The following is a 12,677-nucleotide window of genomic DNA, read 5'->3' on the forward strand; positions in this document are numbered from 1 at the left end:
TTTTATGAGCCCAAATTCTTATATCTTCCCATATCTAGAGAAATACTAACATCATTAACAGTGACATCTGCTTTATTAAGGATAGTATTACAATTAAAAGTCAAAATGGAGTAGCTGTGGTTCAAATATCCAATGAAATAACTAGGTGACACTATGGGTGTGATTTCAGACAAGTCCTTGTATTGCTAAGAACTTGAGTTTTCTGAGCTGTGTCAGAATTGGATGCTACCAGCCATCCTCAAAACAATGTCTGCTGGCAGCTGGTAGCTGCAACCTTACTTTTTAAAGGTCTTCTCTTGTAACTATTACATTTTAGACAATGGAATTGTTTTAGATCATACATTAACAAAAAGAGACATGTGTGGTGACCAGTAGCACCTGTTATCTATGTGTTAACACCACATTAAAAGTTAAAACCTACTTAGATAAAATTAGACAACTGGCTACATGGCTACAAGTCTCTCCAAAGTGCCTGGTCCAGACTGGGTTTCAGGCTTATTCTCCTGAAAAGAAATGAGATTTATTTTGCCTATTAAAATTCCAGTTGTCACTCTTCCAACTACTTCTAATTTGGTCTGTTACACTAAAATGGCAGATCCAGGGACTGAGATTTGAATCATACAAGACTCAGATCCAGGACTTGGAACTCAGAAATATTTCCAATTCAGTGTCTGTTTTCCAAATTGAGGCAGGACTATGCCCCATTTTAGCAGGAAGTGGCCAGAGCTGTCATCACCCAGTTTCCTGAATTAAAACTGATAGGACTCTGTGGGGCTCTGGAATACAAATCCTTTCTGTGTCCCCTGTTTCTTGTTTATAGGATATAGACTTCATTCAGCCTCCCAGACCTTCCCCGAGCTCCAAAGGGCAGATTCAAACAGTTGTTAATCAGGGAAGGGAGGGGATGCAAAAACAGGGGAGGAGCCGGCAAATGGTGGTACAGCCTTGGGGCAGGGTCCTGGTTCCTCCTAAGGAGTATGCATAAGAACATCTTTGAGTTTTTCTGCAGGAACTAAGGCCCCCACCCAGGTAGAGAGGATGGTAATTTCAGGCTGAGCACAAGGTTCCTGGAGCCACCACCCTGTTACCTCACCACCAACCAATCAGAAGGAAGTCACACACCCTGCAGCTCTCACCCCAGATTTTGCCTTCCTTTTCTGGGCCTGGTGATGACCATCCTGTTAGACCTCCTGTTTGGCCCCTGTCTGTTTCATCTCCAACAGGCTCCAAGAGTTTCAGGCTAAATTGTTACCATGAGGGTGAATGCTGGTTTTGGGCACAGAATACCTTGATTTAGATCAGGTGGAGAGAGACTTCTACTCCACTAGGCAGGACTATGCCTATTCTCAGCAGGAAGTAGTTACAGAAGAAAGAGACCTCTACCCCAATTCCCAAGAAGTATCTTGAGTATGAAGTCTCTCCGGGGGAGTTATTAGGGGAACCACTGACTGAAACCACCCACCCTGGCCAGGCCCAATAGTAACCACTTGTGTGAGTTATCTTAACAATAGGAGGTCCTGGTAAGGAACATAGAACTAACAAGCTGCCACCAACCGGAAGAATTCGGGAAAGGTCAAAAGGAAACAGGAGACACCAGTCCATATGTCCTCCCGGAATCCTTCTTGCTGTAATCCATCTTGGCTGAGCAATGCACTTGCCACCAGGAAGGACCCTGAGTCAGAATGATTGGCCAGAGACAGAAACTAATCCTATCACCGTAAAACCGAGACTGTGAGCCACATGGCAGAGCAGTCCTCCTGGGTTCCCTTACCCTCCTGCTCTCCACCCAGGTGCCCCTTCTCAGTAAAGTCTCTTGCTTTGTCAGCGTGTGTGTCTCCTCAGACAACTCATTTCCAAGTGTTAGATGAGAGCCCACTCTCGGGCCCTGGAAGGGGTCCCCCTTTCTGTACCAATACTGTTTCAATTTTTCTCTGGATATTTGAACAGTTCTCCCATTTATGACTTGCTTTTTTAAGATTGAAAGGACTGTGTGAGATAAGGTGTGGAATGTTTCAGTTGTTCACACTGTGAGATTCACAATTGTATTGATAACTAGCTTTCTTTGGTTACTTCATTAGGACCTAAATCCTGCCTCAGCCATGGGTGGTGTAATCTTTGTACTTTAGCTTCCTCCTAATAAAGGCTAAAAGGAGAGAATTGAAAGGTAAATTTCAGCTCTGTAATTCTGTGAACTCCTTATTCTGCTTTGAAAGTGCGCCACCTCAGAGATTTCTCAAAGAAGAATTAATTTGCCCTTGATAGCCGTAGATAAAGAATTAAAAAAACAGCAAGTGCTATTTCTACTTTCCACTGGTTGTAATATGAAACTAGAGCTGCTTGGCAATTACTCCCCTTTCTCATCTCAGCACCTCTCACCCTTATGCTCCATTTCCCTCCTCTCTCTCTCCTGGAAGCCTTGTCATTTTCTAAAACATATTTATGCTTTTTCCTAACTTTGCAATATTTTTCAGTAGTGCATATAAAAAGACTAAGAAAGATAAGCAGATGTTTGGCCACTGTCTAGACTTTCCTTCCTAAACTCTTACCATGTACATAAATGACCTGGGGATTTTGCTAAAATACAGACTCTGACTTAGTGTGTCTAGGGTGGTCTCTCAGATTCCTGATTTCCAGCAAGTTCCCAGGTCATGGCACTAGTCCTAGAATTACACTTTAGGTAGCAGTTGTTGAGACTATTTTGTAGACTTAAAGTGATCATAAACCTAAAACTTAAAGAAAAGGTAATTATAAAAAATAGATACTGTATTTCAATTTCATTTAAAAAATCATGTCTTTCTGCTGACCTCTTCACAAATAAAATCAGTGTTTTCTTTCAAAGTTGAAATTTCCAGGAAGGCAGTACATTATTTCTATAATCTATTCTCGTGTGTCTTTGCTACATTATGATTCTACATTTTTTAATTTGGCAGAAAAATCTACATTATGATTTAAAATTTAGACAAGTTGACCATCACAATTCTGAAAACCTAAACATATAGGAGAGTAAATTAAACTTATATAATTATTAAGATAATTGGATTATTTATTTAAAAATAAACATTTCTCAACATTTATGACATAAGCTTTATCGTGTGTGTTTTAGAAATAATGTTTACATGCCACAGAACATAACAGTGCTCTAAAATACTGCAACAGAATAACTACTAGTTATCCAAAATAGTAAATTTACAAAAAACTATATCTTAGCTGAAGCTAGCTATTTTTTTCCACTTTTCTTTCAAAATCCCCTAATATTCAGTAATCTTGCTACTGGCTGATAAAAATATAAACAAATATACAGAATTACCAAAAATAGTTATTTCAAATGTGCAGGAATTTGAATTATGACTATAGAAGCTGTTGTCACTTAAAAATTATAGAAAAGTTTAAAGATTAGATGTGGTATTCTGAAATTCTGCTTCATCTTATAAAAAATATGTATACTCATTTCCCTTTCCTTTTAATATATACTAGATTTCTTTGTTTTTTTAGCACAAGCCCAGTAAAGTGCTTGTTTCCTAGTGAAAACTAAAGAGCAACAACAGCAACAACAAAAGTTTTTATTTTAAAACTTGCATTGTTTCTCCTTTATTTGTACATTTATCTGTACTTTTCTTCATTGAAGAGGTAGGGAGCTCAGGGTCCAGGATTACCCACACATATTATTGGAGGAAACAGCATCCATCCCCAGGCTTAACCTAAAGGATGGTGATGGATGATAACAGTTGAAGAGAAAACTTGGTGGTTAGACAGAGAAGATGAACAACGTATTAGGAAGGCAAGAGTCTGAATAGAACACACTGGTGCAATATAGGAAGGGTTCAGGGTGTTTGTCTTTAATAATGTCCCAGAAGAAAAATATTTGTTGTCTAAGGAGCTTGGTAATCTTGTATAAATTTTAGGGCCCAATTTTAACCCTACATAACTAGTTTCAGATCACATTAGAATTCAGTGTTTTCTTGATATTCCACTTAAGAAACTACATCTTGCAAATTAAATTGACATTCAAAAAGTGTTTAAAAAGATCTTGTTAAACTATCAGTAATACCAACAACTCTGAAGGTTGGTTTTTAAAATGTTACTCTTGCAGAGTATTATAGGCTTGCATCTGCATCTGTGAAATTCTTTTATCTCTATTGTATTATTTATCTTGTAAGAATAAAGTTTACTTATCTTTGAATAAGTCACCGACCATTTAACGATGTGGAAAATGTAGCAAAGATGACCAATTCATTTTGCTAAGCAAAGAGAACTGAAAGAAATGCAGCTGTTTCAATGCACCTTCCTTATGCAGAGGAAAATATTTCTTTTTTTATTAGCTCCATCTGATGGTCGATCTGGTTTTTACACACTGCCTGGCTATAAATTCCCAACAGTAATTTCATTGTTTTCTATCCCTCTCTTCTATCAGAAGAATGTGCTATATTGTGAAGATACTCCTTAGCTGATTATGTATCTAATTAATTCATTGAATTCTGCAAAGTATTTACTAATGTAAAGAACACTAATTCATGCTAATTCTTGTGGCTATTTTCTTTTTTCCTTTAAGTTGAGAAGCATAAATATCACAGATTACAACCATGTAAAATGTAAAATTTGAAAATATGAGAATATTAGTGATATTGTCCTGTATGCACATTTTCATACAGGACACACACACCTCTCAGATAGGCATGGCCTGCCCATTACCTAATTTATGTTGAGCATGTACATGGTGATAACAGAGTTTAAGCACATAAAAATGACTTTATTTTCCTTATGTATATTTTATACTAATGGACTTGTTTGGCAAAAACCTATTTATATGATATACCATCCTAATGTTTTCAGCTATGAGCATGCATGCTTGAAAATGCAATTCTTTCAATGCAGAGAAAAAATAGCTTAGGATTTAAATGTATTTGAAATACATAACTGAGTCTAAGCATTAAATAAGAAATAAATTAAGAAAATACTATACCTCAGCATCATACTCCCATAACTGATTTCCTCTCATGTGGTGGCATTTTAACATGATTACAGGTCCGTTGAGTCTAGACACATCCAAGCACAAGTCATCGGTTCTGATTTCTTTGTCAGCAGTATAAGAAAATACCTGAAAATATAAGAGTCAGCCAATAAAATAATATATTCTTAAAAAAAAAAGTTGCAGTATAGCAGATTTATCTGTGGAAGCTTTCATATCAGATAAACTTGTGTTTTCAAATGATCTCTGCTGTGTGATCTTGAGAAAGCTAGTTCATCTCTCTGCGTCCTTTTCTTCAACTACAAAATATGTACAATGTCATGTGCTTTTTGTGAAGACTCAGTTTAACAAACTAAATTATTATTATTTTTGTAATTCTAACTTATTTTTCCTTTTTTATTTATTTATTTATTTTTTTGTTTTTTTGTTTTTTGTTTTGCGGTAGGCGGGCCTCTCACTGCTGTGGCCTCTCCCGTTGCAGAGCACAGGCTCCAGACGCGCAGGCTCAGCGGCCATGGCTCACGGGCCCAGCCGCTCTGCGGCATGTGGGATCTTCCCGGACCGGGGCACGAACCCGCGTCCCCTGCATCGGCAGGCGGGCTCTCAACCACTGCGCCACCAGGGAAGCCCTTTCCTTTTTTAAATTGAAGTAATAGTTGATTTACAATGTTTAGTTTCAGGTGTAGAGCAAAGTGATGTATATGTATTCTTTTTCAGATTCTTTCCCCTTATAGGTTATTCCAAAATATTGAGTATTATTCTCTGGGCTATACAGTAGGTCTGTGTTGGTTATCTGTTTCATACATAGTAGTGTGTATATGTTAATCCCAAACTCCTGATTTATACCTTTGCATCCCTACCCCTTTCCCCTTTGGTAACTACAAGTTTGTTTTCTATGTCTGTGAGTCTGTTACTGTTTTGTAAGTAAGTTCTTTTGTATCATTTTTTAGATTCCACATGTAAGCAATATCATATGATATTTGTCTTTCTTTGACTTATTTCATTTAGTACGTTAATCTCTAGGTCCATCCATGTTGCTGCAAAGGCATTATTTCATTCTTTTTATGGCTGAATATAATTCCACTGTATTTATATACCACATCTTCTTTATCTATTCCTCTGTCAATGGACATTTAGGATGCTTCCATACCTTGGCTATTGTAAGTAGTGCTGCAGTGAAGATTAGGGTGAATGTATCTTTTCGAGTTATAGTTTTCTCTGGATATACGCCTAGGAGTGGGATTGCGGATCATATGGAAGTTCTATTTTTAGCTTTTTAAGGAACTTCATACTGTTTTCCATAGTGGCTATACCAATTTACATTCTCACCAACAGTGTAGGATGGTTCCTTATTGTCCACACACTCTCTAGCATTTATTGTTTGTAGAGTTTTTGGTGATGGTCATTCTGACTGGCGTGAGGTGATACCTCATTGTAGTTTCGATTTGCATGTCTTATAATTGGCGATGTTGTACATCTTTTCATGTGCCTTTTGGCCATCTGTATGTCGTCTTTGGAGAACTGTCTGTTTAGATGTGCCTGTTTTTTGATTGGGTTGTTTCTTTTTTTGATATTGAGCTGTTTGTATACTTTAGAGATTGATCTCTTGTAGGTCGCATCGTATGCAAATATTTTCTCCCATTCTGTAGGTTGTCTGTTTATGACTTCCTTTGCTGTACAAAAGCTTTTAAGTTTAATTAGATCCCATTTGTTTATTTTTGTTTTTATTTTGATTACTCTAGGAGATGGATCCAAAAAGGTATTGCTGCGATTTATGTGTTCTGCCTATGTTTCCTCTAGGAATTTTATAGTATCCAGTTCCACATTTAGGTTTTTAATCCATTTTGAGTTTATTTTTCTGTATGGTGTTAGAGGATGTTAACTAAATTATTAAATTCTTAATATTTGGTGACATTGTATTTTCTGAATTATATTTGCCTTATAAAACTTACACAACAGGTTCAATAAAATAAAGTTTGTAAACTTTATGGAGCTCCGTAAAGGGCAGTCCTTGTTGCCACCACCATATGACCAATTCCCTAAGTCTAGAGACAATGATGTTTTTCATCAGTTTCCTTTCTAAAACATAAGTACATCACATAAACTTTATTAAATATTGTCAGTGGGTGTCTGAAGGTTGTAGAATTATCTTTAGAGATCTCCTTAAAGGCAGGCTCTATGTTTACCTTTCTCATGTGGTTTTGGCTGGGCTTGACTATAATTCTTCTCAAAATATCCAAGAAATGTCAAGGTAGATAGCAGATTCATTGTTAGCTAATTCAAACTGATGCTTTAATAATCTCTATTATTTTGTTCCTAGTGTGAATAATTTATTTATAACATTGATTATTAAAGTTTTGTAAGGGTTATTAAGTACATAATTATAAAAGTTGTTTTCTTCTGTTAGTTATGATAAGCATGCTTCAGTATTCTGTGGGTATTTATTTTTTCTTTGCAATGTCAAGAGGGAGTATGATGAGGAAGGTCATTTCAAGGTCTTTTCATTTCCCAAAGCAACCTGATGAAATCTGAGGAAGTCAGCTCTACAGATCACTTATAAACTCTGAGTCCTAGCCTGTAAGCTGACTAAGTTAGTCTTGAAATGGTTGCCTCTGTAGCACTGGTACTCAGGGCTTCTAGGAAGACTAGGAAGATCACAAGTAGTGGTAAGAGGGAGATGCAAAGTCAGTGATGGAACCCAAGTACCCTCTTAAGCCAACATCTTAAAAGGAAAATTTTCACAAAGGTTATACATTTTACTTAACAATATAAAAACTTGGGAAGTGTATAAAGTTCATTTATTTAAACAATATAAAATATATTATAGATTTCATGTATTGAATTCAGAAAAGATTTTCTTATCTTTGAAGAATCATGTATATGTGTATACTTTTTATACTTTTCAATGTATATACTTTTCATGGAAAAAGAGTAACCAAAAGAAGAATAAAGGAAACACCCATCTAAGATAAGTATTTGTATCCTTCCCAAACGTGGCTAGTATTTTTTTTAATACAATTACAAGCATATTTAATTAAATAAATGAATCTGGTAGTACACCTTGATGTGAGAGAGGGTAGTTTCTAGAGAAATTTCTTTTGCCCATTATAGGATTATTTCAATGTGAAGGATAATTTTCCACTTTGAAATTGCTTTATTTTAGTTGTATACAGATGGCAATGTAAACGGAGACACCAAAGCATCCATATTCACCATTAATTTTGCATAACGAGTATAATCATGGCCTGAGCATCAATTCTCCTCAGGTCTCTAATGATAGTTTGGAAACTTTAACTATTGAAAGTTCTAGAGAGAAGTCCACAAAGCATTCTTTGTTCCTCAATTTCTAATTTTGATTCACTTTTGGGTCAATTAATAGATATGTAATTTACATCACATTTAAGAAAGATATCTATAGAATACTCTCTGACCCTATATATGAAATTATCTTTCTTTGGACTTTGCAATTGAAAAAAAATTAACTGATGCAAGTCATGGCGATTGCTGGCAAACACCAGAAGTTAGAAGCAGCAAAGAATGATTCTCCCTTACAGGTTTCAGAAAGAATGTGCCCTTTCTGGCACCTTGATTTCAGACATCCAGCCTCGAGAATTGTGAGTCAATAAATTTCTTTTGTTTTAAGCCATCCAGTTTGTGATGGTTTGTTATAGCAGTTTGAGGAAACGAATACACTTCCTTTTATTCCTAATGCTGGTTGAAGCCTTTAAAAGTAATGGGATTAGTTTTCCAAATGTCACTGCAAATTTTTCAAATCTATTGTATCTCAATATCTGGGCCTAAAATTGTACCATCCAGTTATACTTTCCAAAAGCGTCAGAGCAATCATTTTCATAATCATTTTTCCATTTAAATATATCTTTGTAAAGTGGTTCTTTACTATGACTAGATGATTTACTTGCTTTTATGTATACTTTATTGAGGTTAGATTGATTTCTGTCTCTGAACTGATGCACTCAAATGAGTTTAGGAATAACTCCCAACATATGAAAGATGATAGCCAAGCCCAGTCTCAGTTCCTTTTAATCTTAATATTTTTTCAGAGAAGGTAAACTTTTTCATTATATCACACATGCATACAGTTTGTTCTGGATTTTTCTTTTTGGGAAGTGTGTTCAAAGGTATTTTATGATTCTTCAAATATCTAAAATTGAAACAACATTTAAACATTTTTTAAAGACTGAGAATTATCTAAAATATTCTGCAGTAAAATAGTACTTTACTTCGCACAATGAAAGAATGTGTCAATACGTTCTTTTAAAAATTGTATCTTGCTTAAAATCCTAATGTATAGCTGTTTCTTTAAAAATACTCTTATATCTTTACCCCTTTGAATAATTGCGAGAGCATAGCAGCCATTCACAAAACCTTGTAGAGCAGCCCAAGTTGCAAACCAAGGACACTGTTCTGTTACTGGGACCTGGACCACGCCTCCTTCAGCAAGAGGCTTGGGGACTAAACGCCCTCTGCTGGCTCTGTCTCAACATAAGGTTTCCTTCCTTCTTTTATCCTTAGATAAAGAAATATTTTGCCAAAAAATATGTGTGTATTTAAAAGGCTCACATGTGTATTTGATTCAGCTTTGTTAATTATACAGGTTGTGATTTCCCTAGATTTAGTTCAGAATTTATAAAATACTTTTCCTGTTGAGTTCCTCAGGACAATATTTACTCTAAAGGTTCACAGTTTGAAGAGACTATGTTACTCTATGCCAGCTGCTTCACTTTCTAGATGAAGAAACTGAGGTCAGTAAAGCTACAGGGTTCACCCAATTTGCCAGAGCGTCTTAGCGAAAGAGGTCTCTCTGGACCCCAGGCTCATTGTCAGTGTTCCTTCACTTGACCATACTGCCCTTTACATACCCATTTTGGAGCTTTGGGCCCTCTGGGAATCCCTTTAGGTATTTGAAATACAGTCAGTTTGAGAAATCTGTTAACAACCATCCAGAAGGACAAATTATAAGAAAATAAACATCATAATAGTTTTTCCCTCATTCTGTAAAAATAGCCCAGGAACATTTGTATTGAAATAACAAAGAAAATTGTTTAGCAATAAAAATTCAACATTTAGCAGTGATTTATTTTTTAACACGTTCTCTCTTACTATATGTCACACCATCCTGATATTAGCATGGAGAATGCATAGATGGAATTGAATTCATCAATGGAGATGCCAAACAAAGAGACTTTTGCTCTCAGACAAAAGATTTTTGTCTTAATTGATTTCAGATTCTGTTTATAGCCTGTTAGCCCAGTGGTTTATATAGAAGAGGGTAAGGAGATGTAGGTAGCTTCTAGCTGTATACTCTTATCTTACATGCATACATGGTATCTATGGTCTTTTACAGTTTTAATGCTCTAAAAGACTTGTTAAAAACAGGATGTGAGTGTGTATCTCAAGTTCAGTATTCCCAGTCTGTCCTCAGTATCACCTATGAAGGCTTAACTCTTTCCCCTTTCACTTCAATATAACTATGTAACACTCTGGTAGTTCCCTGTTTGTACTCAGCAAGTCACCTCAGTCTTCCATCCCTGACCTGGTATGCGCTGATCATATCATTCGGACCATCCATTTCACTTTGCCCAGGAAAAGATCACCTCCTTAAAGTCTTAGTACATTCGTCACTTTCTTCATGTAGCGTTTTTGTAACTACTCTTACCCTGATAGCTTATCTGCACTTTATTGTAGGTATGATATCATCTGTGCATATCTTTGGAGCAGAAGAGCGCTAACAGAATGGGCTTTGGAAAATGACACGACCTGGGTTTGAGACCTTCCTCCACACTCTTCAGAAAGAATTACTGTGAGACGTTGACCAAATCTTACCTTCCTTATCTGGGAAAAGGGATAAAGATGCCTCCTGTTTCCTGGGCTATTTCAGAGGTTGAATGAGGTAATTCTTCTAAACTCTAAACACAGTACTTAGCCCAAGTGACATCTCAGTATCAGTAATTATCTGTGCAAAATCCAGGCATATAATCTACATTTGATTACAGTTTGTTTCATCTTTTTGTTTTATTTTTTAAACCTCTTTGCCCCAGTAATAATGCTAGAGATATATTTTGAATACCTTTGGAAACAATTCTAGGAGAAGAGTATGTGTCCAGTAATTACTTGCTGAATTTCAATGAAAGCAATTTCTCTTTGGAGTTCTTTAGTACACTTTATGGAAAACAGAGCAAGAGAATAAGGTAATAAAATAAGCAGGATGCACTAATATAATAAAATGTGACTGTTGTTTCTATTTTCTTTCTACTTCATTGTTAAATCCTCCTTTTTTTTTTTTTTTTTTTTTCTGTGTTACGCAGGCCTCTCACTGTTGTGGCCTCTCCCGTTGCAGAGCACAGGCTCCGGACGTGTAGGCTCAGCAGCCATGGCTCATGGGCCCAGCCGCTCCACGGCATGTGAGATCTTCCCGGACCGGCGCACGAACCCGTGTCCCCTGCATCGGCAGGCAGACTCTCAACCACTGCGCCACCAGGGAAGCCCAAATCCTCCCATTTTAAACACTACTGGTGTTAAAGTTTATGTATGTTTAATAACTTACTCTGCCTTGAAGGGTTTTAAAGGAAGTCTGCAATTCAGGAATCTATACTCAAATATTTTCCAAATATTTACTCATATTCTACTATTGTAATATTGAAGAATATAAATTGCAAATATAAGCCTAGTAGGAATTCCTTCCAAAAGATACCTCAAGATATAATACTTGAATGGTAGATATTGTTTTTGATGTGACTGTGGTAGAATTCTCAGATGGCCCCAAGATTCTTGTCCCCTGGTGTACATGCCCTGTTTAACACCCTGCCCTTGAATGTTGGTGAGAGTGTGACCATGACAGGAAAGTTACTTCATGATTACATTATGTTACATAAGACTGTGTCTTTGCAGACTGAGAAAGATGGGCCCTCAGTCCTCCAACTTCAAGGAACTGAAATCTGCCAATAACCAGGAATCTTGGGCCTCCATTAAGATCACAGCTCTGACCAACACCTTCATTTCAGTCCTGTGAGACCCTGAGCAGAGAACGCAGCCACGTTGTGCCTGAATTTCTGACCTATAGCACAGTGAGTTAATAATTTTGTGTTGTTTTAAGCCACTTAATTGGTAGTAATTTGTTATACAACAATAGGAAATTAATACAGTGACCATCAGGTTAAAGGAGATGCATGCAAAAACTAAATTATTCTCACCATGTAGAACACCTTCTCCCATGCTATGTCTCTATCATTTATCTATTCATTCAGTGATTCATCCATCTATTTATTCCGTGATACTTTTGAGAATGTTGAATGTTTTCAGGCTTTATCTAAACCATATAGGCCATTCATGAAACTTTGATAGCAGACATCCAAGCAAATGCCAACATTTCTGTAAGAGTTTCCTCCACTATTCCAACCTGCTTGAACTCTGTTCTTGATGTTCTCATTGTATTGATTTTCTGTAACAAATTAGCTTTCTCTTGATGATATTCTTTCCTATGTTTTCCCCCACTGAATTATTCCTTAAATATTTTTTATCTGAAGAACTGGCCTTCACACATATAAATTGCAAGGGAAGTAAAGTAAATTCCTGGATGGGATATTCTCCTTCAGTCATGGGCAATTTTATACATACTTTCCCTTTATGACTATATCATTAGTTGGAACCATGGAGCAGCAAGATATCTGGTCTTTGAGGTTCTTACTCATTT

The 12,677-nt window shown here is 36.4% G+C and overlaps 1 protein-coding gene across 4 annotated transcripts in view; it reads right to left on the bottom strand.

Annotated features, from left to right (window-relative positions):
- Positions 1-12,677, bottom strand: part of GALNT13 (polypeptide N-acetylgalactosaminyltransferase 13) — a 549,363-nt gene that overhangs the window by 15,153 nt on the left and 521,533 nt on the right. For all 4 annotated transcript variants that reach the window (XM_027131165.1, XM_027131155.1, XM_027131182.1 and 1 more), the window contains one exon: positions 4,961-5,095. In XM_027131165.1, coding sequence (XP_026986966.1) covers positions 4,961-5,095 — 135 coding nt within the window. The remainder of the gene's footprint in view (positions 1-4,960; positions 5,096-12,677) is intronic.

The sequence above is a fragment of the Aethalodelphis obliquidens genome, unplaced genomic scaffold (genome assembly GCF_003676395.1).
Source record: "Aethalodelphis obliquidens isolate GAN/ISIS:26980383/991018 unplaced genomic scaffold, ASM367639v1 scaffold2, whole genome shotgun sequence".
Lineage (NCBI taxonomy): Eukaryota > Metazoa > Chordata > Mammalia > Artiodactyla > Delphinidae > Aethalodelphis > Aethalodelphis obliquidens.